Source organism: Talpa europaea (genome assembly GCF_964194135.1).
Source record: "Talpa europaea genome assembly, chromosome: 5".
NCBI lineage: Eukaryota > Metazoa > Chordata > Mammalia > Eulipotyphla > Talpidae > Talpa > Talpa europaea.
The window spans coordinates 20,700,480-20,723,413 of NC_140071.1; the positions used below are offsets into that span (position 1 = coordinate 20,700,480).

Below are 22,934 nucleotides of genomic sequence, written 5' to 3' on the forward strand. Positions count from 1 at the left end.
CGGGAGGCTTGCCCCGGGGACTTACGGGGCTGCCACCACCGCGGCCAGCTCAGGTGAGATGGCTTTGGGGGCGCTGGGCAAAAAAGTTTGGGGCGGGGGTGCGCGGGCACTCCGGGAGGGGAGGCCCGATGAAGAGGGCGCACTCTCCAAACTGTCTCCCATAACCTGTAGACAGTGAGAATTTTATTGACTCAATCTGTCAGGAATAAGAGCGAGTCACATTTCCCTTGAGTGCTCGTGTTCTTGGCAATAGAGTGAGTGGCTTGGGGGCGGGGGGGTGGGGACAGAGAACGGCACTATCCACTTAAAACTTTCAATTTCAATCGATGTTGACGTCCTGCTTCTGCCAGGACATCCCCACCGCCTGCAGATTTCGGTGGCACGAGTTGGCCAGCGGCTACAATCCTCAGCGTGGGGTAGAGTTCTTCCCCGGGTCTCATCAGCATTTGTTTATGGGGTGCGCGGGTCTGACACCTCGCAAGTGGTAATACCTGCTCACCCTGCCTTTCTCTCCTCTGCCATCCCCAGACCTAGCCTCTTGCATGGCAACGCAGCCTGCAGCCGCCCCAGCCATGTCCACTCCCGGGGCCAATGAGTCCGGCTCCTCGAACTCCGAAGGGCCATACAAGCAAGTGACCATCCCGGCTGTGATGTTCATCGTCGGGGTGGTGGGCAACCTGGTGGCCATCGTAGTGCTGTGCAAGTCGCGCAAGGAGAAGAAGGAAACAACCTTCTACACCTTGGTGTGCGGGCTGGCCGTCACCGACCTGCTGGGCACGTTGCTGGTGAGCCCGGTGACCATCGCCACCTACGTGAAGGGCAGTTGGCCGGGGGACCGCGCGCTATGCGAATACAGCACCTTCATCCTGCTGTTCTTCGGCCTGTCGGGCCTCAGCATCATCTGTGCCATGAGTATCGAGCGCTACCTGGCCATCAACCACGCCTACTTCTACAGCCACTACGTGGACAAGAGGCTCGCTGGCCTCACCCTCTTCGCGGTCTATGCATCCAACGTGCTCTTCTGCGCGCTGCCCAACATGGGCCTGGGCAGCTCGCGGCTGCAGTACCCGGATACCTGGTGCTTCATCGATTGGACCTCCAATGTGACAACACAAGCCGCCTTCTCCTACATGTACGCGGGCTTCAGCTCCTTCCTCATCCTCGCCACAGTGGTCTGCAACGTGCTGGTGTGCTGCGCGCTGCTCCGCATGCACCGCCAGTTCATGCGCCGCACCTCGCTGGGCACCGAGCAGCACCACGCGCTGGCCGTGACCTCGGTGGCTTGCCGGGGCGTCCCGGCCAACACCTCCCCCGCGCTGCAGCGCCTCAGCGACTTTCGCCGCCGCAGGAGCTTCCGCCCCATCGCAGGAGCTGAAATCCAGATGGTCATTTTACTCATCGCCACCTCCCTGGTGATGCTCATCTGCTCCACCCCGCTGGTGGTGAGTGCCCCGCAGGCTCTGCGCCCGCACGCGCTTCTCCCTGCCTCCTTTCTCTCTCTTTCCTGGACGTGAACTCCAATCCTCCAGGTCGAGGCTGAAACCCCACACACGGCTTCTCAGAGTGGCCCCCTCTCCTAAGAGATCCAGCAGGTGTTTTTTTTTTCTCCAACGCCCCCGAGTTTCTTTCCCCGAAAATCAGGTTTCCTTTCTTTGCTGGGACAGCCCCAACCCCTTGCTGCCAGACATTGGCCACGAGCCTTCTGGGAACCCCCGGGGCTCTTGTAGGGCAAAGGTGGAGGGGAAACCACTTGGTGAGACAGCCGGGTGCAGCACAATATGAAACCTGATCTTCTGGCAGACGCTGTTCCTGAGGACAGGGTAGGAGTGTTAGTGTTTTGATTAATGTAGGGTTTTCTTGGGAAGATTTTGTAGAATTTTAGAGCAACAGGAGATACCAATATTGCATGCTTTATGGTCTAGTCTACCAGCCTCACTTCATACAGGTTGTCACTTGCTTATAATAGCCCAGCAGAACTACACTGTCAGGCTAGAAGCACTGATCCTTACTCTGCTTTGCCCTGGGAGAACCTCTAGGAGCTAGGTGGGTCAGAACTCCTACACCAGACATGACACACTAGGGTGTCCTCATCCTCCCAAGGGGTCAGGAAAGCAAGGTTTCTGGGGAGCACATTAAGGGCAGGCAGGCATGTACACCAGATATTGAATTTGAATCCCTAAAGCCTGTGAGAGATTCTGTGTCATTGCAGAGAAAATGAGCTTAAGAGACGTCATCTTATTTAAGGCCAAGGCAGAACCCTGCAGCTTGTGATGATGCTCAGCCCCAGCTGACTCCAAACCCTGCTCATGTAATATTCATTGCTCCGAGAACACTTCTCAGTTGGCCTTGGTTACAGTGTGTATGGCATTTAGTAGACTTTTTTGAAATTGCAGTTAGTAGAATTTTGAAATTGCTTTGGGATGTTTTAAATGTTACAAGCAGAAAAGTTTTAAAGTTTTGTAAGCAGAAAGTTTAAAAACCTACTGAGTTCTCTACTTTGCCTGTCATTAAAATGGAATGTACCAGGAACCAGATGAATGTAACACTATCTACAGTTCTCTTGAAAGTAACTAGTTCTGAGTTTTTCTATCTCCCAAAACACTGCATCCCTGGAAATTCTAAACTACCAACTCGAAAAGAGATGACTTACTTCTCTTTCTTTTTCTAATTGGGACAAAAGAAAAAAAAAGTTCTTCCTTTCTCTTACTAATACTGTCTAGGGATCTTTAATATAAATATAATTTATCTTTAATATAAAATATTATGTTTCTGATAAAAGTGACTGCAAATGGAAGGAACTTAGAGGTGGCTGAGAGCCAGTGTATAGTAGCTTCTTGGCAATTTATATAAACAGAAGTAAATATAATTGGTCAGAAGTGCCCTAAACTCTTCTAAGATGCAATATAATTTATAGGGTTAAGTTGCACGTGAGCTACATGAATTTTACTGTCTGTACTGGCAACTCAGAATACAGTAAGATTTTGGAGAAACAGCTGCTTCTGCAGAGGCTCACTTCTGCTGCCTTATTTTGCCAAAACAGTAAATGACAAAGTGAGTGGTGGCTATTTACAGAACTTCCACTTTAAGAAATCAAGAACTTAGAACTAGAAGGTTAGCAACATGACATACTTTGAGAAGGTATGTGGTTGGAGGTAATTGTGTGAAGCTGCTAGTGGCTGCAATCACAGATGAACTGCTCACTTTTGGCATGTAGAGAAGCACAAAATGGCAAACTCATCCTCAGGATCCAAGAAGTACATCTGTTCTTCTGTGCAGACCACTTGTCACAAAACTTTTGAAGTTATTTAAGAAACTAGAGGCAGGAAATTCAGCGAGCTGTATTTGTGGTTTAACTGACCACACTTTAACTGGCAAATTCTAGTCACTCCGTACAGAGACAGTAATGGTTAGTAGATCATAAGTAATTTCACCCTGAAAATTGAAACTGGCTCAACTAAGAAGCAATCACCCTGTCAAGCACTCACAAACCATTGTAAATAATAAGGAAGCTCACCAACAGTACTGGCTTCCATGTTTAACTTTTAGTTATGGCTGCTAAATCTAGTTTCAGAATGAGTTTAATAGTAAATGGATGAGAAGCAGCCCACCCACACTAGCAATTATGGAAATAAATAGGGAAATATCCACGATAATCTTCCTTGGCTTACTTTCACTAGGTTCTTATTTTCTCACATTCATATTGCAATTTAAATTGAAAGTTTCTGAACTCTAACATTTAAAGCTTTTGAACCCTTCTTCAGGTCCAAGGGGACTGGTAAAGTATCAATTTTATCATATCAAGTTGGCTGCTGATCCTATTGCACGTAAAACACTTCAAATCACTTTAAATGCTTTGGAAAGGCTATTAGAGCAAATTTCGTTTACTTGGAATTTCAGAAAGCGTGACAAAATATATAAGGAAAATAAATAGTCACTGAAATGCCACCAATTTTTGTCTTTTGGACACTAGAGAAGAAAATATCCAAGTGACTTCTGGATGGGAGCTGATATTGAGTTTTGTAGAAAAAGTCAATTTTTAATTTTCTCTCCAAAATATATATAGATTTCATAAATAAAGCTAATCTTGGTCAAAATTTGAAAAAGTTTGGGAAATGAGTGTTTTTGAGGACCTGTGCTGAGCATGCACAATTTTCTCAAGTGAGTCATAATCAGCCAACAGAGAAGGTGTAAGTACAGTCTGCGAGGACATCATATGACAAGACTTAGTGGGGAGGTGGCTCTTGTCATGGTCTATTCTATTTATAACCTGTCACTGGTTTTTCAAATACAGAAAAGTTGGAGAAATGAGTCTAAGGTTAAGGTAAATAAAAGGGAGGGAAGCCCAGGAATAGGCAGACAAGACAGCCTCAGAAGGTGCTAGTGTTAAGTGAATACTGTGGCTAGATCAACTTTGGGTACCTAATTTTGCAGTTACTAATATTAAGATAACAATTATAATCTCTTGCCTCAGAGTTAAAGAGTTACACTGTAGGATTTGGAAAGACATTACTCCCTTGGAGGGTGATATTTATTGCTTACTTGTTTCTTTCATTTTCTTCCTTACTGGGAAGTAGCAAGTATTTATCTCTGTTGGGGGGGAGGGATGGCCAATTTATTTAATCTTCTGACTTGGCCGGTAATTCTTAGGGCTTCAGGTAAATCTTAGGGCTTCAGAAAAATAATGTCCTGTGCATGTTTCTTTAGTTACTTACTATCAGCTAGTAGCTTTTGTAAAGCCTGCACCAGCATTTGATGAGCACAGGTTTATTAGGACAGAGGAAAACTAAGTAAGATACACTGTTGTTTCCTGCAGACAAACTTGGAATGGAATATAAAACACCTGGTAGGATTTTAGATGAGCAAAAATCTCATCTCTAGATACAGGAGTAAGAATATAAATGTGGGGTCTATTACAGCAGAATCTGAAGGAGTTGATTCTTTTTGAAATTAATTTGGCAAAGTTAAAAAATAACCATTCTTAGAAGCAGCTTTTCAATCTTAACATGGAATTTCAGATCTAGTAATTGCAGCACCTTGAGCACTGCAGAGTAGCAGGAATAAAAGGAAGATATTTCCTCATCCACATATCATGAATCTTGAAAAAAGCTCTAGGAAGATAGTAGGGCTGCAATCCCAGAGGCTGGTGCCTCCAGCTTGCTGTGGGGAGTCCTGTCTAATGCTCTTTGCACTGTGCTCTGCTGACCTGAAGCTTGGTTTTACTGAACAACAAATAATAGGGTTTCTTTTCCCTAGAGATGAAGTGTTCTTGTCCTCTCTTCTATTAAATTTCTGAAGTAGAGATGGAGCTTTAGAGATTAAGTCATTTGTCTGCATCAAATGGCCAGTTATAACCCACAGGGCAGAAGAGAACTGGGTTTTGTTACACCGACTCCTTCCAGTACCCTTTAATTTTTGTTTAATCTTTAAAGTTAAGAGTTTTTCATATAAAGATAAAAAGAGGAGGTAAGAAGTTCTTGCAATAGCTTAGTCCATTCAGACTCTACCAGACAGATCACTGAGCAGAACAAGTTCATGGGACTTGCTCAAATCCAGTTATAGGACCTTGTTGCTAATTGGAAAGCAAGTACTAAATAGGTCTAATGAAATTTCGATTAGACATTCCCTGTCAACAGGTTATTCTTAAACAGGAATTACATATCCCCAAGCTCCCCTTCAGTGGCATTTTTGCAAATTATTGATATATTCCGCAGTTGGTTATTGGTATATTCCACATTTGGGCTACCAAAAAGCAGGAACAGCCGGCATATATGTTAGCTACCATGCATTGTACTAAGCACTGTCTTCATTCGCACCTGAATTATAAAGAGTAGAGCCAGAATTCAAAAAAAAGGTTTGTCTGATTCCAAAGTGTGGTGTTTACCTCTCCAACACAGCCTCCCTCAGAACCGTCCTGTGCTCAAACTCCCTTTAAATTGATCACATTTTCTTCAGATTATGTTCCAATGTTCCTGAAATCTAATCTCTAGTCATTCTCTAGAAGTTAAGAATATTATAATGTCTGCTAGTATAATGATAAATCACACGCACAAGTTGCAGCTACTGAAAAATAGCTTTAAAATTGTAGAGTACATGTGTTGCTTGTGTTGGGTAAATTCTTTCAAGGTGTTTTTCCTCCTAACTGAGAGGTTTTTTTTTTATCAGCCTCCTGCTCTTCCAAGGCTGAAAATTGCCTGAACATGTTTATTGGTGTAACGTACAGGGCCTGTTCCACAAGAATTCCAGAAAATTTCTTTCACCTCCCACATGACACTGAAGGTCTACACTGGTGATTCCCACCTACGGCTGGGTTTTCCCCCTTAGAGGAGAGCAAATCAAGGAATGGTTCAAGCAAAGTGGAGAATGCTGTTTTTTTTTTTTCCCCAAACATGATGAAGTGCGTGAAGGTTTTATTCATTTTCCCTTTCTCTCTACTGGAAGTAAATCTCCATTGAGGAACATGTATTTACATTCTTTTCAAATAATTTGACTAGCTTTAAGAAGGTTTTTATCTGAATTTGGAGTATTCTCATGCTCATTTTTTGTGTTACCCTGTGAGCTCCTTTGACTGAAATCATATTAAGTGATCTGGTTCAGTGGCTTGTATTAATCGTGATCTTTGTCCTTGCATGGAACTCTAAAATAGGGTTTTCTTTCACTTCTCAAGTCGTCAAAATTCATTGTGGCTATTGATGAAGAGAGGCAAAGAACTGATTCTATCTTTGCCCATTATTGTTTGACATCACTGTATTTTCTAAAGATCACAGAAATTAAAATATAAACTATTAACTCCTTATACATTCCTCTCAATAGCTAAAAATTTCTTTCCATTTATATCCATTTTAGCTGTTCAAAAACTTTCCTTCTTTCAGTAAAAGCCACACTTCTTTTGAGGTAGTGATGAAAGAAACAGTCAGCAACAAAACGTTTCATTGCTTAAAAATATCTGAAATGCAGAGTTCAGACTTAACCAAGATTCTATTCTGACAGGGGCTCTTAACGTGCCTATGCAAATGTACCTTTTCTGTGGGACCCAAAACTTCCACGTGGAGCAACACTGCCACCTAGAGGCTAAAACTCTCAAGTACTCGCAAACTGTGTTGTAGGTTTTTTACTAGACTACACCCAGGGCCTGTTATTGACAAGTTTAGATCCACCATTTCCTTTACCTTTGGCAACAAAGGATGTGATGTGACCAAATATAGACTTCATGCTTTTTTACCAATAAGTGAATTATCAAGTTATTCTTAAATTGTCAAGAAATTCTTAAGCAACCTGCCAGCGTGGTAGACCAGAAAAAGCAACATGGAGGTCATAGGGTCAGTAATCAAGCCATGGGGAGGAGCCTTATTAAATTCTTCAAACCCCTCAGGTCTCCCTAACTTCACCTAAGAAAAGGCCTATAGCCCTCAGGGCAGCTCTGAGGCTTTGTATACAGCTGAAAGCCTTAGTAAAGGCTATAGTTGGAAGAAACCAAGATGTCTTGTTTTCCCTGTTTTGATAAAGACAGTAAAGTAAATCATTATCTTAATAGTATCATTTATACGAACATAGTTTCTAAAAGTATTTTAAGAAGAGTCACCATCTATTACTGTTTATTCTAGTTCCGGTTTTATTTACTTGTCTTCCAGAGATGAGGGTATTCATTTCATCTTAGTTGCAGCCATTTTAGCATTTTATTATGAGTTTCACAGGACTGATTGTAATCCCTTATCCAAAAACAAAGCCACGGTGTTTAAAAATTCAGAATTTCTTGGATTTTTGAAAAGTAGTTTAGAAATATAATCTATAACATGTGATATCCTCATCTGAACTGAGACAGTATCTCTGCAGTAAAACAGGAATATGCACACTAAGTGGAATAGAGATATACACAGCCCTATAGTCCAGTTAGTCAAGGTTTTGCTGCCAAAATAAGTTTAGGTCAGATTTTGCAACCAAAAAACAAACAAACAAAATGAATAACAGCAAATAACAGCAAATGAATAGCAGCAATTTCTTGAAAGGATTATTCCATTTAAGGACGTAACAAAAATATAGTTACTTGTCATGGACCTAACATCACCTAAGAATGGGTTTCATATGAGTTAGGTTTATGCAAAATAATGAAATTTATTTCTGTTGTCATTGGGGTTTTTCTATGTATATTATGGTATCATTTGCAAATAGCAAGAGTTTTACTTCTTCCTTTACAATTTGGATACCTTTCACCTCCTTTTCTTGTCTAGTTGCTCTTGCTAGGACTTCCTACACCATTTGAATAGTACTAGACATCCTGTCTTATCTTAGTACTAGACATCCTGACTTTTGAAGAAAAGTTTTCTTTTTTCCACCACTGAGTGTGTTTGTCATATAAAACCTTTATGTTAACTGTAATCCTTGTATACTTGTTTTGTTGATCACTTATGTCACTTTCATCACAAAATCACAAAATGATTTTGAATCTTGTGTGATTCCTTTTTTGCATCTATTGAGCCAATCATAATTTTTGTTCTTCCTATTGTTGATATCATAAATCATAGCTATTGATTTGCATATGTTGAACCATCCTTGCATCCCTGGAATAATTCATACTTCATTATGGTGTATGATTCTCTTAATATGTTGTTGAATTTGGTCTGTCTGTATTTTGTTGAGTATTTCTTACATTTATGTTCATCAGAGATATTTGTCTATAGTTTTCTTTGTGGGGGGGGGTGTCTGTCTGGTTTTGGAATCAGGGTTATGTTGGCTTTATCAAATATATTTGAAAATTTTCCCTCTTCAGTTGTTTGGAAGAGTCTGAGAAGGCTAGGTATTATTTGAAAGTTTGAATTAATTCACTAGGGAAGCAATCTACTCCTTGGCTTTTGTTTTGGAGGAGGCTTTTGATGACTGTTTTATGTCCCTTGCTGCAGATAGATGTGTTCTGCTCTTCTCTTTCTTCCTGATTCTGTCTTGCAATGTATGTTTCTTAGAATTGGTCCATTTCTTCTAGATTATCAAATGTGTTGCCATACAATTGTTCATAAACATTTTAACTTTCTTTGATCCAAATTGTTATAAATCTTTCTAAAATGTCTCTATTCTCTCAAAGTGATTCATATACCATTAATTATTATACTGTGTATTATGATAGTGATGTCATAGCAGAGTTAAATTACAGATATTTTCCCCTCGCTAAATGGTTCCAGCTATGCTTTTGTGAGCTATTGTTCTCCTCTTTTTGGTTCACATGCATCTAATTTAGCCCTGAGAGTCACCTCTTACTTCTCCTTAACCTAAAATAATTACAAAAGGCAAGCAATAATTAACTAATTACTAAAGAAAAATGGCAATGCTCTTAAAACCACTGTTTTATATCAATTACAGATTTTTTATTTATATAAAAAATAGTGGAATTAGATGTCAACTCAGGCAAAATACTTTAAGAGTAAATTTGAAAGTGTATATTTAACAGGTGTATTTAACACATACTTCATTTGAAGTTTCCAGAAGTTGGCATATCATTTCCTTCTTCCATGACTTTGCACGTGGAATTACCTCTATTTGAAATGCTATGTCCTTTTTTCTAAATTCCCATTCATTCATCAAACTGGGTGCGAGTTTCCTCTTGCCTGGAACCAGGTGCCACGTAGTTTCTCCTGACATCCTCCTCCCTATATGCACCTATCCCATTTCCTTAAATCACTGTGCAGTAGTAGTTGATCTCTCTTCTGCACTACAGGTTACTCTCTGCCTTCAAGAAATTTGTGATGTTCAATGCAACTTTTTGTACCCTGGACCTATCACAATGCCTCAGATGAAATAAGTGCCCACTGTTAAATGACTAAATGTGTGAAAGAACATGAGTAAATAAGTGATTATAGTAAGAGCAAATTTTTTAACCACCAAAAGTAAGATTCCAAAATAGCAAACATATTGTTAGGGCCACCTCCTATTCACTTCATTTGTGCTCACCCAATCCCCTTCCCCAGCCTGTGATGGACTTGAGACATGCTTCTTACCTTAAATAGTGCAAACTTCCTCCAGAATGAGTTGTCAGCCCTCCTGGTCCATCCACAGTGCTTTTCTTGGCTCTTGTACTAGCTCCAATGGTATTCATGCACAGGGGAGGGATTGTTCTGAGTAGAGTTCCCAGATAGATTCATGAGTGGCAGGTGTTGAGCAAAACTCTCTTTCACAAGCAGCAGCGGCCTCCGGCCTTCGAAGGTTTAACAGCTGAGTAGCATAATAGATCTGCATGTTAGAAATCTTGTGGAGGCAATTAGAGCAGGAGTGGAGAGGAGAAGAAAGGAATTGAGGTGGGAAAACTAGTTCGGGTGAATAATCCAGGTGAGAAATGCAGTTAGCTCAAGGGACAGGACTAACCAAGAAAGGTTTTTCAAGGAAGAGTTGATAACAATAGGTGATTACAATAACCGGGGAACAGACTCAGAGAGAAAAATAAAAGGTATCCTTCAGCTATTCTGGATGATAAGAGATTCAGATGCTGGTTTCAGTTTCCAGTTTGCTCTTCTAACTCCAAAATAAAGGAATTGCTGGGCTTTTCTGTGGTTAGTTCGTAAGATGATTAGTTGACTCACCAAATAAATTTCATTTAAATGTATAAAGTGGAATAAGGGAAGTCAATTGCTACTGGAAAAAAGAGACATCACTGGAATTGCAAAAACATAAAAGCTCTCACAGAAATAAAGTTAATAAGATGTTTCTCATGGGAACTTTAGGCATATGTTACCTTTATACACCTTTCATTTCTGTGTACTATCTTAGATCTTAGGATGGTTCATAAGACAGCAACAACAATATTAGTTATACTCTACAAAATATAAATGTAATTGCAAAATGAGTGGTTTCATTAAGGCTTATTGTATATAATGCTATTTTATTGGCCTTTATTACAAGAAAAGAGGGTAGGTACTATATGTTGCTAAGTTAAACATTGCATGTAAATGTTTTCCTGGCTCATGAACAATAAAAATTAAATTTGGTCTTTCATCTATGCAGGTGCGAGTGTTCGTCAACCAATTATATCAACGTTCGGAAGATGTCAGCAAAAAAGAAGATTTGCGGGCCATTCGAATTGCTTCTGTGAACCCCATCCTGGACCCCTGGATATATATCCTGCTGAGGAAGACTGTGCTCAGTAAGGCCATAAAGAAGATCAAATGCCTCTTCTGTCGCATTGGCGGGTCCCACAGGGACCATTCAGGACCACACTGCTCAGAAAGTAGGCGGACATCTTCCCCTATGACAGGCCACTCACGCTCCTTCCTCTCCCGGGAGCTGAAGGAGATCAGCAGCACTTCCCAGACCCTCCTCTACCTGCCTGAGCTCAGCGAAAACGGCCTTGGAGGCAGGAATCTGCTCCCAGGTGTGCCAGGCGTGGGCCTGGCCTGCTCAGACACCACCTCGCTGAGGACTTTGCGAATTTCAGAGACCTCAGACTCCTCTCAGGGGCAGGACTCGGAGAGTGTCCTGCTGGTGGATGAGGCTGGTGGGAGTAGCAGGGCTGGACCTGCCCCAAAGGGGAGCACCCTGCAAGTCACGTTTCCCAATGAAACTCTGAACTTATCAGAAAAATGTATATAGTAGCGGTGGAAAGAGAGCACTGTTTCCGAAGCTGACAAAATCCCGTGCAACAGACACATAAAGTGCTTGGCTGTGCTCAGAAGGGCTATTTTCGACCCATCTCTCACCTATAGAACATCTTGACCTTTGAGCACTTTGCAAACAATCCATTTGATTCACATGGGGCCTGAGGGCTGAAGCAAGTTGGTTGTCACCTCACTGTGAAGGGGGTTTCACAACTTGGCCTGGGGGCTGGGACGATCTGCTCTCAGTTGTTCTACTTGATAAGAGATGGGGTTGATTTTGTTATTTTCATAACAGCAAGAGCTTTCTAGCTGGCACACAGCAGGCCAGGTACAGAGGGCTGGACTCCATTAAACAAGGACAACCTGTGGAAGGTTTAAGTGTCTCACTAAAGCATGAAATGTGAATTTTATTGTTGTAAATATGATTTAAATATTTAAAGTTTTTCTTCTCTGTGAGAAGGTTGATTGTTAATACAAAGTATAATAAAAGTATGGTAACCCCCGTCCCCCCTGTATAACCAGCAGAAGTTACACTTGTCAGATTTTTTTTTCATTAACGGGTTCAGGTCAAGGTATTGAAAACTCACAGTAAGACAACTCTATCAATAAAAACAAAAAGAAACATTTTTAAAAGAGAATGTTTAGTACTATTAAAAGAACAAAGAAAAATACCATTTGAGACATGAAAATTAGAGTCCAAAATACTACAAAACTTTCCAGACTATACGTAATGCATAGAGAAACATTTTTGGTAATGCTACATTTATCCAGAAAACTGTGATTTTAGAAGAACCTAACATACTGGTAAATATTTTCTACTTTTTAAAAATGTAACATAAATTTTTAAAAAAATTTAGTAAATAACCCATAATTGAAGTGTAAAAAATGAAAAAGTCTCTCAGTAGTTTATTTTCCCCCTGAAAGTGTGCATAATTTTGATTTCCTAAGGAAAAATGTAGACTATCATCTAAAATTTAAGAAGGCAGATGTAACTTCAAGACCCTTGGAAGATGAACTGTGGAAGAACTGGTTAATTGGCCTTTCAAATGTCCTAGGCATTGAACACAGAACATAAGAGGTCAGAACGTGGGCACGTAAGCATTCTTTTCTAAGTCTTGTGTAACACCCAGTGATGCCATGCATGTATCTGAAGGAAATTTCTCAAAGAAATACTTAAGCATGTTTTGTTGCTCAAAGTGTTTTGTGAATTGTTTGGTTGTAATTAAATTCTGAGCCTGATAGTGATATGGTTTCAAGAAGCAGTTGTACCAACTGAAATTTTTTTGGAGATTTTAAAAAATAAATAACAATCTGAGTTCCATATCCTCAGTTTTGGAAAACTGGTGTGATTTTTATTTTTATTTGTGCAGGTGATCTTTAGTTACTGCTGAACACTTTTTTTTTTTAAAGATTTATTTATTTTTATACAAGAACCAGGGTACAGGCCAGAGGCACGGGAGGGTGAGAGGATTCACCAGAGACAGAGTGGGGAACAGAACAGGCAGACGACCGAAATACACTGCTGAGGGGAGCAGTGGGTGCGACAGGAGAGGTCTGCCGTGCCATGTGGGAATCTCCCTGGGTGGTCGGGAATCAAACCCCGCTGCAGAGGCTGCCGACAGCTTCATAGAGCTGCACTCAACGGGCTGCGCCTCCGGGAGAGGCCCAGAACACTTTTTTTTTTTTAACTAATATTTAATTTTGAGGAAAGTGGCACTAGCACAAAGCGTCAGGACCACATAGTAGAGAATGGTATTTAGAAACCAAGATCAGGGTGTGAGGTGTATTCAAAATCACCAGTTTGTATACAAGGTGGGGAAGACAGTATTATGCTTGGCTTGCTACATGTGAAGAACCCAAATATTGATTACAAGAAATTAGTGTACTCCTGTGGTCCTTCCTACTTTAATTTCTCCTCATTTTGTTTCTGCTCAAATTTCACGCCTCGGAGTCATTTGAAGACCTGTGCAAACACAGTTTCTGATTCAATAGGTCTGAGGTACCTTTCCAGAAAGCTATGTGATACTGACACTGCCAGTGTGAGGACACATTTCAAGTAGCAATATTCTTCAGGAATGGTGTGCAATTTACAAGTTTTGTTTATTTTGTTAAAGATTTATTTATGCATACAAGAACTGGGATCTAAGCCAGAGATGGGGGCTTGAGTGAGAGGATTCACCAGAGACAGAGTGAGGAGCAGAACAGCCAGATCTGAAATACACCGCAGAGGGGAGCAGTGGACGAGTCAGGAGGGATCTGGGGGCGCCATGAGGGTCACCTTCCTGGCTGGGGAACCAACTCTTTTTTTTAAAAAAAAGATTTATTTATTTATGCATAAGAGCCGGGGTACAGGCCAGAGATGCAGGGGCTGAGAGGATCCACCAGAGACAGAGCAGGGAACAGAACAGGCAGACTGACTGAAACACACTGCTGAGGGGAGCAGCAGGCGAGACAGGAGAGGTCTGCTGCACCATGTGGGTTTCTCTCCGGAGATCAAACTCATGCTGCAGAGGCTGCAGATCACCCCCATAGTGCAGTGCTTAACCCCTTGGGCCACCAGGGAGGCTCTGGGGATCCAACTCTTGCTTCAGTGGTTGTGGAAAGCTTCATAGTGCTGACACTTAACCCCTTGCACCACCACGGAGGCCCCAATTTGCAAGTTTTAAAGCTATTTTTGGATAATATCAGAAAAACAGGACAGTCGTTCACAGACCCAATCATATGGATTTTCAGTTGAGAAAGAGTTGACTCAGAAAAGGAGCACAGGCTTGAACTTCTCCAATGTACTGATTCACCCCACTAACAACAGCTGGGAGGCAATGTTTGCAGAGAATATTTCAGTTGAGGAAGTGGCTTTTGTTTTTCTCCCACATGTATGAATAATGAGACAACACACACATATGTTCACCATCCACGTTCATGGGAAAAAACAAAAGGCTTATTTGAAAATTGGCATTACTAACACTCAAAGCATAATCTCTTTCATCCATTACTTTGGTTCAACATTCAGAACACACTGATTCTGGCTTATTGTTTTTTAATTGAAATTGAACTCACATATTGCAAAATTTAAGGTGTACAACCTGTATTTTAGTATGCCCACAAAGTGTAACCATTATTGCTGTCTATTCCGGAACATATTCATTGCCCTAAAAAGAAATCATGTTCCCCTTTGCAGTCACTCCCTAGGTACATCTCCCCCAGTTCCTGGTGACCACTGCATGTCTGTGTATTTGCCTATTCTGGACATTTCACATAAATAGAACCATATAATATGTGGCCTTTATGTTTGACTTTTTTCACACAGCATTATGTTTCAAGGTTCACCCATGTAACATGAGTCAGTATTTCATTTGTTTTAATGTTTTTTTTTTTTAAGATTTATTTATTTTATTTTATACAAGCACTGGGTATAGTCAGAGGCGCAGGAGGGTGAGAGAATTCACCAGAGCCAGAGCGGGGAACAGAACAGGCAGACTGACGAAGTACACTGCTGAGGGGAGCAGCGGGCGGCAGGAGAGGTCTGTGCGCCAAGTGGGACCCTCACCGGGGATCAAACTGGCGCTGCAGAGGCTGCGGGCAGCTTTGCAAGCCAGCGCTCAACCGCTGCACCACTGGGGAGGCCCTGTTTTAATGGTTTTTAAGGGGGAAATTAATAATACAAAGAACAGGCAGTGACCAACTCCATGAAAAAAAAAATGTACAAGGAAGGAAAAATGAAAATATAGGTGAGATCAACTATGTGTAATAATTACATAACCACACTAAATAATGAAAATAGAAGTCAAAATTATCACCACCTTTATTGGAAATGGAGTAAATATATTGGGAGAATGTTAAAAAGCTAAAAATCATTCATCAAGAATAAGAACTCATGTCATAAATTTCTAAAATGAGTACGTGTAATCAGTGATTTACACCCTTATATACAAATCATACTTACAAAAATTTAATAGTCTAAAAATACTAGTTTACACTGTTAATGGGATATAAAATTGATACAACTGCTTTGAAAACATTGCAGCAGTTAGTACTGAAATACAGAATGTATACATCCTGAATGTGGGTAATTGCTGGAATTAAAACATCAGTTTGTCTTGATGTACAGCTTCATTATGATATAAAAACAAAATACCACATGGTCACCTTTGGAGGAAGCTAACCTTTTTTTTGGAAACGTGTTAAATAAACAGCAGGACAAAGCTTCAGCTTCATAAATGAACTTTTCTCCATAGTTTTCTAAGGAAAGAAAGTAGTTGATGAAGGAAAGCTTTTTTTCTCAAGTAAGTTTTCTGACACCAAAAGACAAACAAGTATCACCATTTTGTAGCCTTCAATGAAATAATTATATTAGTGGAAAAAGAGAGCAAGCCAGTCAAAATACATTTACATTCTGGTCTAATTACTCAAGGCCACCCATGTCGTATTCTTGCCAAAATCATTGAACAAATCTGACTAAGCCTCAGATAGATCTGTCGATTTACAGGAATTGTAGATACAGAGAAATATAAATAACATTAAGTGCAATAAATAGAATATGAAATATGAAAAATTCTAAAAGACATAAGACTTCATTCCTTTAACATAAGCAATGCAAGTCTAGATTTAATCTAACCATAGTATCAATGTGACATAATAAGATCTACACTATAGCTATTTTTTAAACAGAATATGTAGTTAAAAACCTTCCTGATGGAAAAAAATGGAGGTTAGGTTACCTGACGTGAATTCTATTAGACATAATTGAAAGAAATACCAAAATTATAGTAACTTTGAGAAAAGAGTGGGTAGAAATACTTCTCAATATTTTTTATGAAGTTACCATTACCCTGATTCAAGAACTAAACAAAGATTTTACAAGAACACTATAAACTGACATTTTTCATAAAAAAAAACATAAAAGTTCTTAATAAAATATTACAAATTTGAATCAATATTACCAAATTGAATCAAGCAACATCTAAAAAGGATTATCCTAAGCAGGGTTTATCCAGAAACTCAATTGACTCAACATTTGAAAAATAAATGTAGGGCCTCCCTGGTAGCGCAGGCGGTTGAGTGCAGCATTGCAGAGGCTGCGGACAGTGAAGCTCTCCGCAGCCTCTGCAGTGCCGGTTCGATCCCCGCTGGCCGTGGAGCAACACACATGGCAGGGCAGACCTCTCCTGTCACGCTCGCTGCTCCCCTCAGCAGTGTATTTCAGTCAGTCTGCCTGTTCTGTTCCCCATTCTGTCTCTCACCCTCCCGCACATCTAGCCTGTACCCTGGTTCTTGTATAAATAAATCTTTAAAAAATAATAATAAATGTAATTCACCATATTTACAGAAAAAAATCGTATCATTTGATGCCACAGGAAATAAACTTAACAAAATGTAACAGCCATTCATGATAAAAGGTAGAAAGCAGACTAGAAAGAACTTCTTCAGTTTAATATAAGACGTACAAAAACCTGCAACTACCATAATACTTAATGGTGAAAAGCTATGAGATTACAAACTAGGCAAAATGTTCATTCTCACAGCTTCTAATTAACATTGTGCAGAGATTCTAGACAGTTCACTAAGGCAAAAGAGGGGGGAAAACTGCAAAGTGTGGAGAAGAAAGAAAACTGTATTCACAAAGATAATATATCGAAGCATCCTAAAGAATGCACAAAAAACCTAATACAATAAATTATCAAGGTTGTAAGCTACAAGGTCAATATAGAAGTCAATTGCATTTCTATATAGATCAAATTGGAAACTGGAATTTTAAAAACACTTCTTATAATAGCATCATAGAACATAAATAGGGATAAGTTTAACAAAATATGGGTAGGACGTATTTAGGGAAAACTAAAAAACATTACTAAGAGAAATTAAAAACCTAAAACAATGAGCCATGACATGATTGTGGATTCAAAGAGAAGGTAATTTTTCTCAAATCTACAAACACTATTCTAATCAAAATCCCAGCAGACATTCATGCAGACAAATTGATTCTAAAATGTACATGGAAGGACAAAGAAACTAAAATAACCCAACAATTTGGAGGAAAAAAACAAAGTGGGAAAAAGTCACACTGATTTTTAAGCTATAGCAATAAAGACAACATGCTATTGGCATAAGGCAAATAAATCAGTGTATGAAGAGTAGAGTTTCTAGAGACCCTCAATACACAGTGAATTGATTTTCAACACAGCTATCAAGGTATTTCAATGGGAAAAGATAACTTTTTCAACAAATACTGCTGGAATATCTGGACATCAAAAAAAGAACCTTAAACTTTTCTTCACACATACATAAAAAATAACTTGGAAGGGATCACAGACCTAATTATAAAAACTAAAACTGTAAAATGTCTAGCAAAAAACAGGAAATCTTTCAGCTTTTGGAATATGCAGACTTCTCAGCACACAAAAGGCACAACCATAAAATAAAAAAATATGTAAATTGGACTTGAACAAAATTAAAAACTTCTGTCCTTTAAGAGTTATCATTAAGAAAATAAGAAGGCAAGCAACAGATCAGGACAATTTTAATATACATATTACATAAAAGAATTTTATTTACAATATTGAAACAATACTTACAATGCAATAGGATAAGCCAGATGAAAAACAGGCAAAATGTTTGAACAAGCACTTACCAAAAGAAGATATATAAATGTCAAATAAGCATATGAAAATATGTTCAGCATCATCAGGGAAATGCATATTAAAACGATGATGATAACACCATACAACCACGAAAGTGGTTAAAATTAAAAAGAGTAATACCACCAAGAATTCACAAGGATATGGGGCCAATGAAATTTGTTTAATACATTGCTGATAGGAATGCAAAATAATACAATACTCTGTAAAAGCTTCAGTTTCCTTCAAAGTTCCACACAGACTTACTGTAAGACGAAAGCAAGTCCATCCTCAGGTATTTACCCAAGAGAAGTACAAGCATAAATCCACACACAGATTTGTGATGTATATACATAGCAGCTTTATTCATGTAGATCAACTAAGGTGATCATCAACAACCTAAATGTTTCATTAACGATATGAATAGCTACAGTTGTGATATATCCATACAATAGAGTTAATACTTAGCAATGAAAAGGAACATATTAGATCTACACAGTAACATGAAAGTACTGTAAAACTATTATGCTCAGCAAAAAAGGTCACACACAAAGTACATATTGTACGATGTACTTGAAAGTCCAGAAAAGTCAAATCTAATTTATAGTCACAGAAGAAAAGGTCAGTAATTGAACAGTGCTGATTGTTAGAGTGGAAGGGAAACCAATGGCAAATTAACACTACAAACTTAATGAGTAATGAAAACATTCTCCATCTTCATGGTACTGTTGATTATCTGAGTACTTGCTTTTGTTAAAATTCCTCAAACTGTGAACTTAAAATGGATGTTTTATTATAAGCAAATTACTCAAAAAAGGTTGACAGGGTGGGTGGAAAACATGATTTGTTTCATATTCTTTCCTTCCAATTAAATCTATAGTCAAAATTGTGGTTTGCCACAATTCCCAGTCAGTAGACCTTTTAAATATTCTGAACAAAAGTTTACATATTGCCTTATAATTAACATTAACCATTTTAAATATATTTACATTTTTAAAAACCTTAAGTTAGAAAAAATCTTCCCAATTTGCATTTTAACTTGCCTCATACTAACTTTGAAATATAATCTGCACTAACCTTCGCTAGGATGTGAGGAAGTCTTGAAACAATACCCTGTCTCTTCCTGACTTTAGAGCAACTATAGACAGTCAGGCAGATGGAGATTCAGGTTCAATGTCAGAATTATCACTGAGAATAAGGCCAGGTTAGGTCTGTGTCAACAATGGCCATGTAATAATTGAACCCCAAATTAGAAAGACCTGCTCACCAAGGCAAGGCCAGTCCTGCACATGTCCCCTGCGAGAGGGGCGGGCCTTCACTGCAAAGCCCACAGCAGGTCTAGCAAGCAAACACAGCACAGGTACTCCGCAAGCATGACAAATCCAAAAAAAGGGGGAGAAGAGGGTTTGCAAGTCCAGTTCTTTCCCCCACATTTCTTTTCCTGGAGAAGTGGGAGGGAGAAGAGAAGGGAGAGATCAGAATTCCTTGGTCAATGTATGTCCAAAGAAAGGAAGCCATTCCCACACTCTGCCTTCCCAACAAAATGCAGACCAGCAGTTCCAAAACTTTCTTTCACCTTGGCACACAGAATAGGTGAAGTTCACATAAAACACACATTAAGGCACACTTCATTGTACACTAAATATAGGGTCACCCCTTCACTTCCATTTAAGTGGGCATACTTAAGTGGAAGTGACTAAAATGGCATATTTTATTTTAATTTACTTTGGTTATGAGTAAATCATTTATTAATTTCTATATTTTATAACTGGGTTAAAAAAAACCCTTGCTTTCTCCATCTAAAATGCTATCAATTACAAAATACACCAGTTTAATAATAATCTCTTAGGAAAAAACAAGATTTAAATATCCATAAATTTGAAGGTAATTATGGAACTATGGTTCTTGAGTCAGCTCATAACTTCATTTAGATACCTGAAGGTCACAAAATCAAAGTTCAAAAATGGCTGGTTCAGGTCAATTTAGAAGGGTTTCTGACTCATGAAGTCTGAAATTAAGTGATTCTTTTCTTACTGTTTGGAAAGGTGGTGAAACAAGATTTTGGTATCATTACATGAAGCATTTTCAAACTGAAAAAGTCCCCACTGATCAGTTTTAATCATGGAAACACTTAGCTTCCTGAGACAAAGGTGTTACTGTTTTATTCAAGTGTTCATTATAGTTTTGTCAATTCAAAAGCCCTACATACTTTAGCTACTTTACATACTTTAGCCCCAAATACAGATCTGGATTCTCTGCTCTCTATCTAGCATGACCTTTCAGTGTTTATGTTGCATTTTCTTTAGCCATTTAAGACAGTCTACAATTTCAGAACCTGCTGTCTAGAGAATAGTGTGATTCTCAGATTCTCAGTCTGGATGTGTCCTAATGAGTGTTTATGTCACACAATTTTCAAGTAGGAACAATGCACATTATATTCAATATAATTTTAGTGTTTAGTGTTATCTCAGAAAGTTAAACATTTTATCATGAATAGCAATTGTTTCTTTCAGAATCAAAAGGATATATTATCAGTTAATAAGCTTAGTAAAGATTTGCATATCAGCAATCATATCCTTATAAAATACTGTACACATTTTTTTTCTTCATGCATATATGAGTGTTCACTAACTCTTTCCATCAGGGGATGGAAAAATGAGCTGGCCTCCCTCTCTGTAATTCACTTTTTCTCTTCCACCTTATGTCTAAATTACCTTTGATGCCTTAAAGTCAGACCAAACTAGCTTTCCAAAGTTAACACAGAGGAAATACCAGGTTCCTGAATAGAATCTAGTAGCTACATACACTCCATTTTGGGTTTTGACTCTTTTGGGGATGAGGCATAAACCTTCTGCAAGAAACAATCCCCAACTTATAATCATCTGTGCTATAACATCAGCAGGAGTTACTTCTCTCTTCCACCTAAGGAAGAGATTACAGACATCATCCTCCTTTCTTAAAATCAAAAGAAACAAAGGTTGTATATCTGCAAGATAATTCAAGTTCTTCACTGAATTAGCTAGCATCTACTGAATATTTCATATGGGACATACCATATACAAGGTGCTTTACATATTTTATATTCACATCAAAAAGAAATTTAAATACATCAAACTTTTCAAAAGCTAGTAACACAAAATAAGCAAATCTTCAAAATGCAGAAAAGATTTATTCACGAATACATTAGAAACAAATACCCATGATCCAAAACAAGACACCAAATGTTGAGTGCTCACGTCTCTAGACACCCAATCATCTATCTACCTTTTGAGAATATCCCTTATTAAAACAAAAATATATATAATTAATATTCACAGGGGGTTTTGATGCCTCTAAACTGACCTGTTTTAATCAGAACTGACTGTTCCATATAACTTAGGAGGAAAAATAATACTTTTCACGGCAAGTTCTGGCTTTTCCAACTTTGAAAAAGAAAGTAAGCATTCTAATAAAAGGAAAAAAATCCAATCCTCTCTAAAAATGTAGACCATTACTTACACACAGTCCCAAAGGGCAAGGTAGAGTCCTTAAGATAGAGTAATTTACTTGCAGCTCTAACAAGGGTAAAATTAATTTTACACCAATAAGAGCTTCCTGAGTGTCAGAACAAACAGTACCCAGCACTTTTATATAACTGACTACAATACAAGTAGTATAAAAATAGTAATTCACATTAACAATGACAGTATTGATTTGTAGATGCATTTGTGGCCTTTCCATGCATGATCTCTTCCATATATCCTTTCCTACTCATGGGGTTTTATTTGTCTTCATTATAGCTTTGCAATAAATTATATTTCAGAGTCTGTGTATATTGTGCCTAAGTTATTCACTCATTCATACTCTAATACTAACATCCCTTCTGTTTCTTTAACTTTTAGAAAGAGACAATTTAGCCACTTAAAATTATTTCTCATTTCACTGAGTAGTTCCAAGAGTTACCTAGAAAAAGAATTCCAAACTCATTAGCTGGAAAGCTATAAGCAAGATGTAAGTTATTCTCAAGGCTTCAAACTTTTAAAAATTAGGAAAAGAAAACACTGTTTTTGTCTGGGACAATATAGCACTCATTTTTTTATGATGTATTAAGAGTCATTCATTTTAAAAATATGTACATATTAAAAATGACTTGCTTATGGTAAGAGCAACTTGATTACTTTAATAACAAAAAATAAAAGCATCATTCTAACATTTATCAGTACTTCACACATCTATAAAGGACTCAGAGCAGCAATTACTATTGTTATAGTAAGTTTAAAGTCCAAACGTAAGTACAAATCAGAATTAAAAGAAACTTCTGAAAATGTTCCGACTGTAAACATTTGCATGCATGCATTTTCAGCTGAACTTTCAAAGATTCTGCAGGTAACCAAATGACAACTTTGAATCAAAATAAAACGTCAGAAGTATTCCAATTTTGTGACACACGCTAATGAAACAAAAAGCATTAAGAGTGCATAGTAACAGCTGTCATATTTCTAGGAAGGAAAGAAATCACTACTTAATATCAAAGTCAACAAGTCAGTGTTTTAATAACACTGGCTATCAAGTTTTCACATTCAAGAAGCCAGTTTTCAATTTGTGTCTTTAAAATGTAGTCACTTATATATCTGGATCAAATTAAGCTCATTCATTAAAACCACTGTATTCAGATTTCTAATCTTAAGAAGTTTCATCAGAACTTACCCAAGCATAGCCCAAACACTATACAATACTTCTACCATTTAGTTTGCATATGCCTCATCTG

The 22,934-nt window shown here is 38.6% G+C and overlaps 1 protein-coding gene across 1 annotated transcript; it reads left to right on the top strand.

Moving 5' to 3' along the window:
* Positions 1 to 572: 572 nt before the first annotated feature.
* PTGER4 (prostaglandin E receptor 4) lies at positions 573 to 11,568 on the top strand (the record flags this gene model as incomplete). The annotated part of the gene is made up of 2 exons (XM_084233774.1): positions 573 to 1,442; positions 10,984 to 11,568. 2 exons carry the CDS (start codon positions 573 to 575, stop codon positions 11,566 to 11,568), a joined length of 1,455 nt encoding a protein of 484 aa, XP_084089900.1.
* Between the last annotated feature and the right edge of the window lie 11,366 nt (positions 11,569 to 22,934).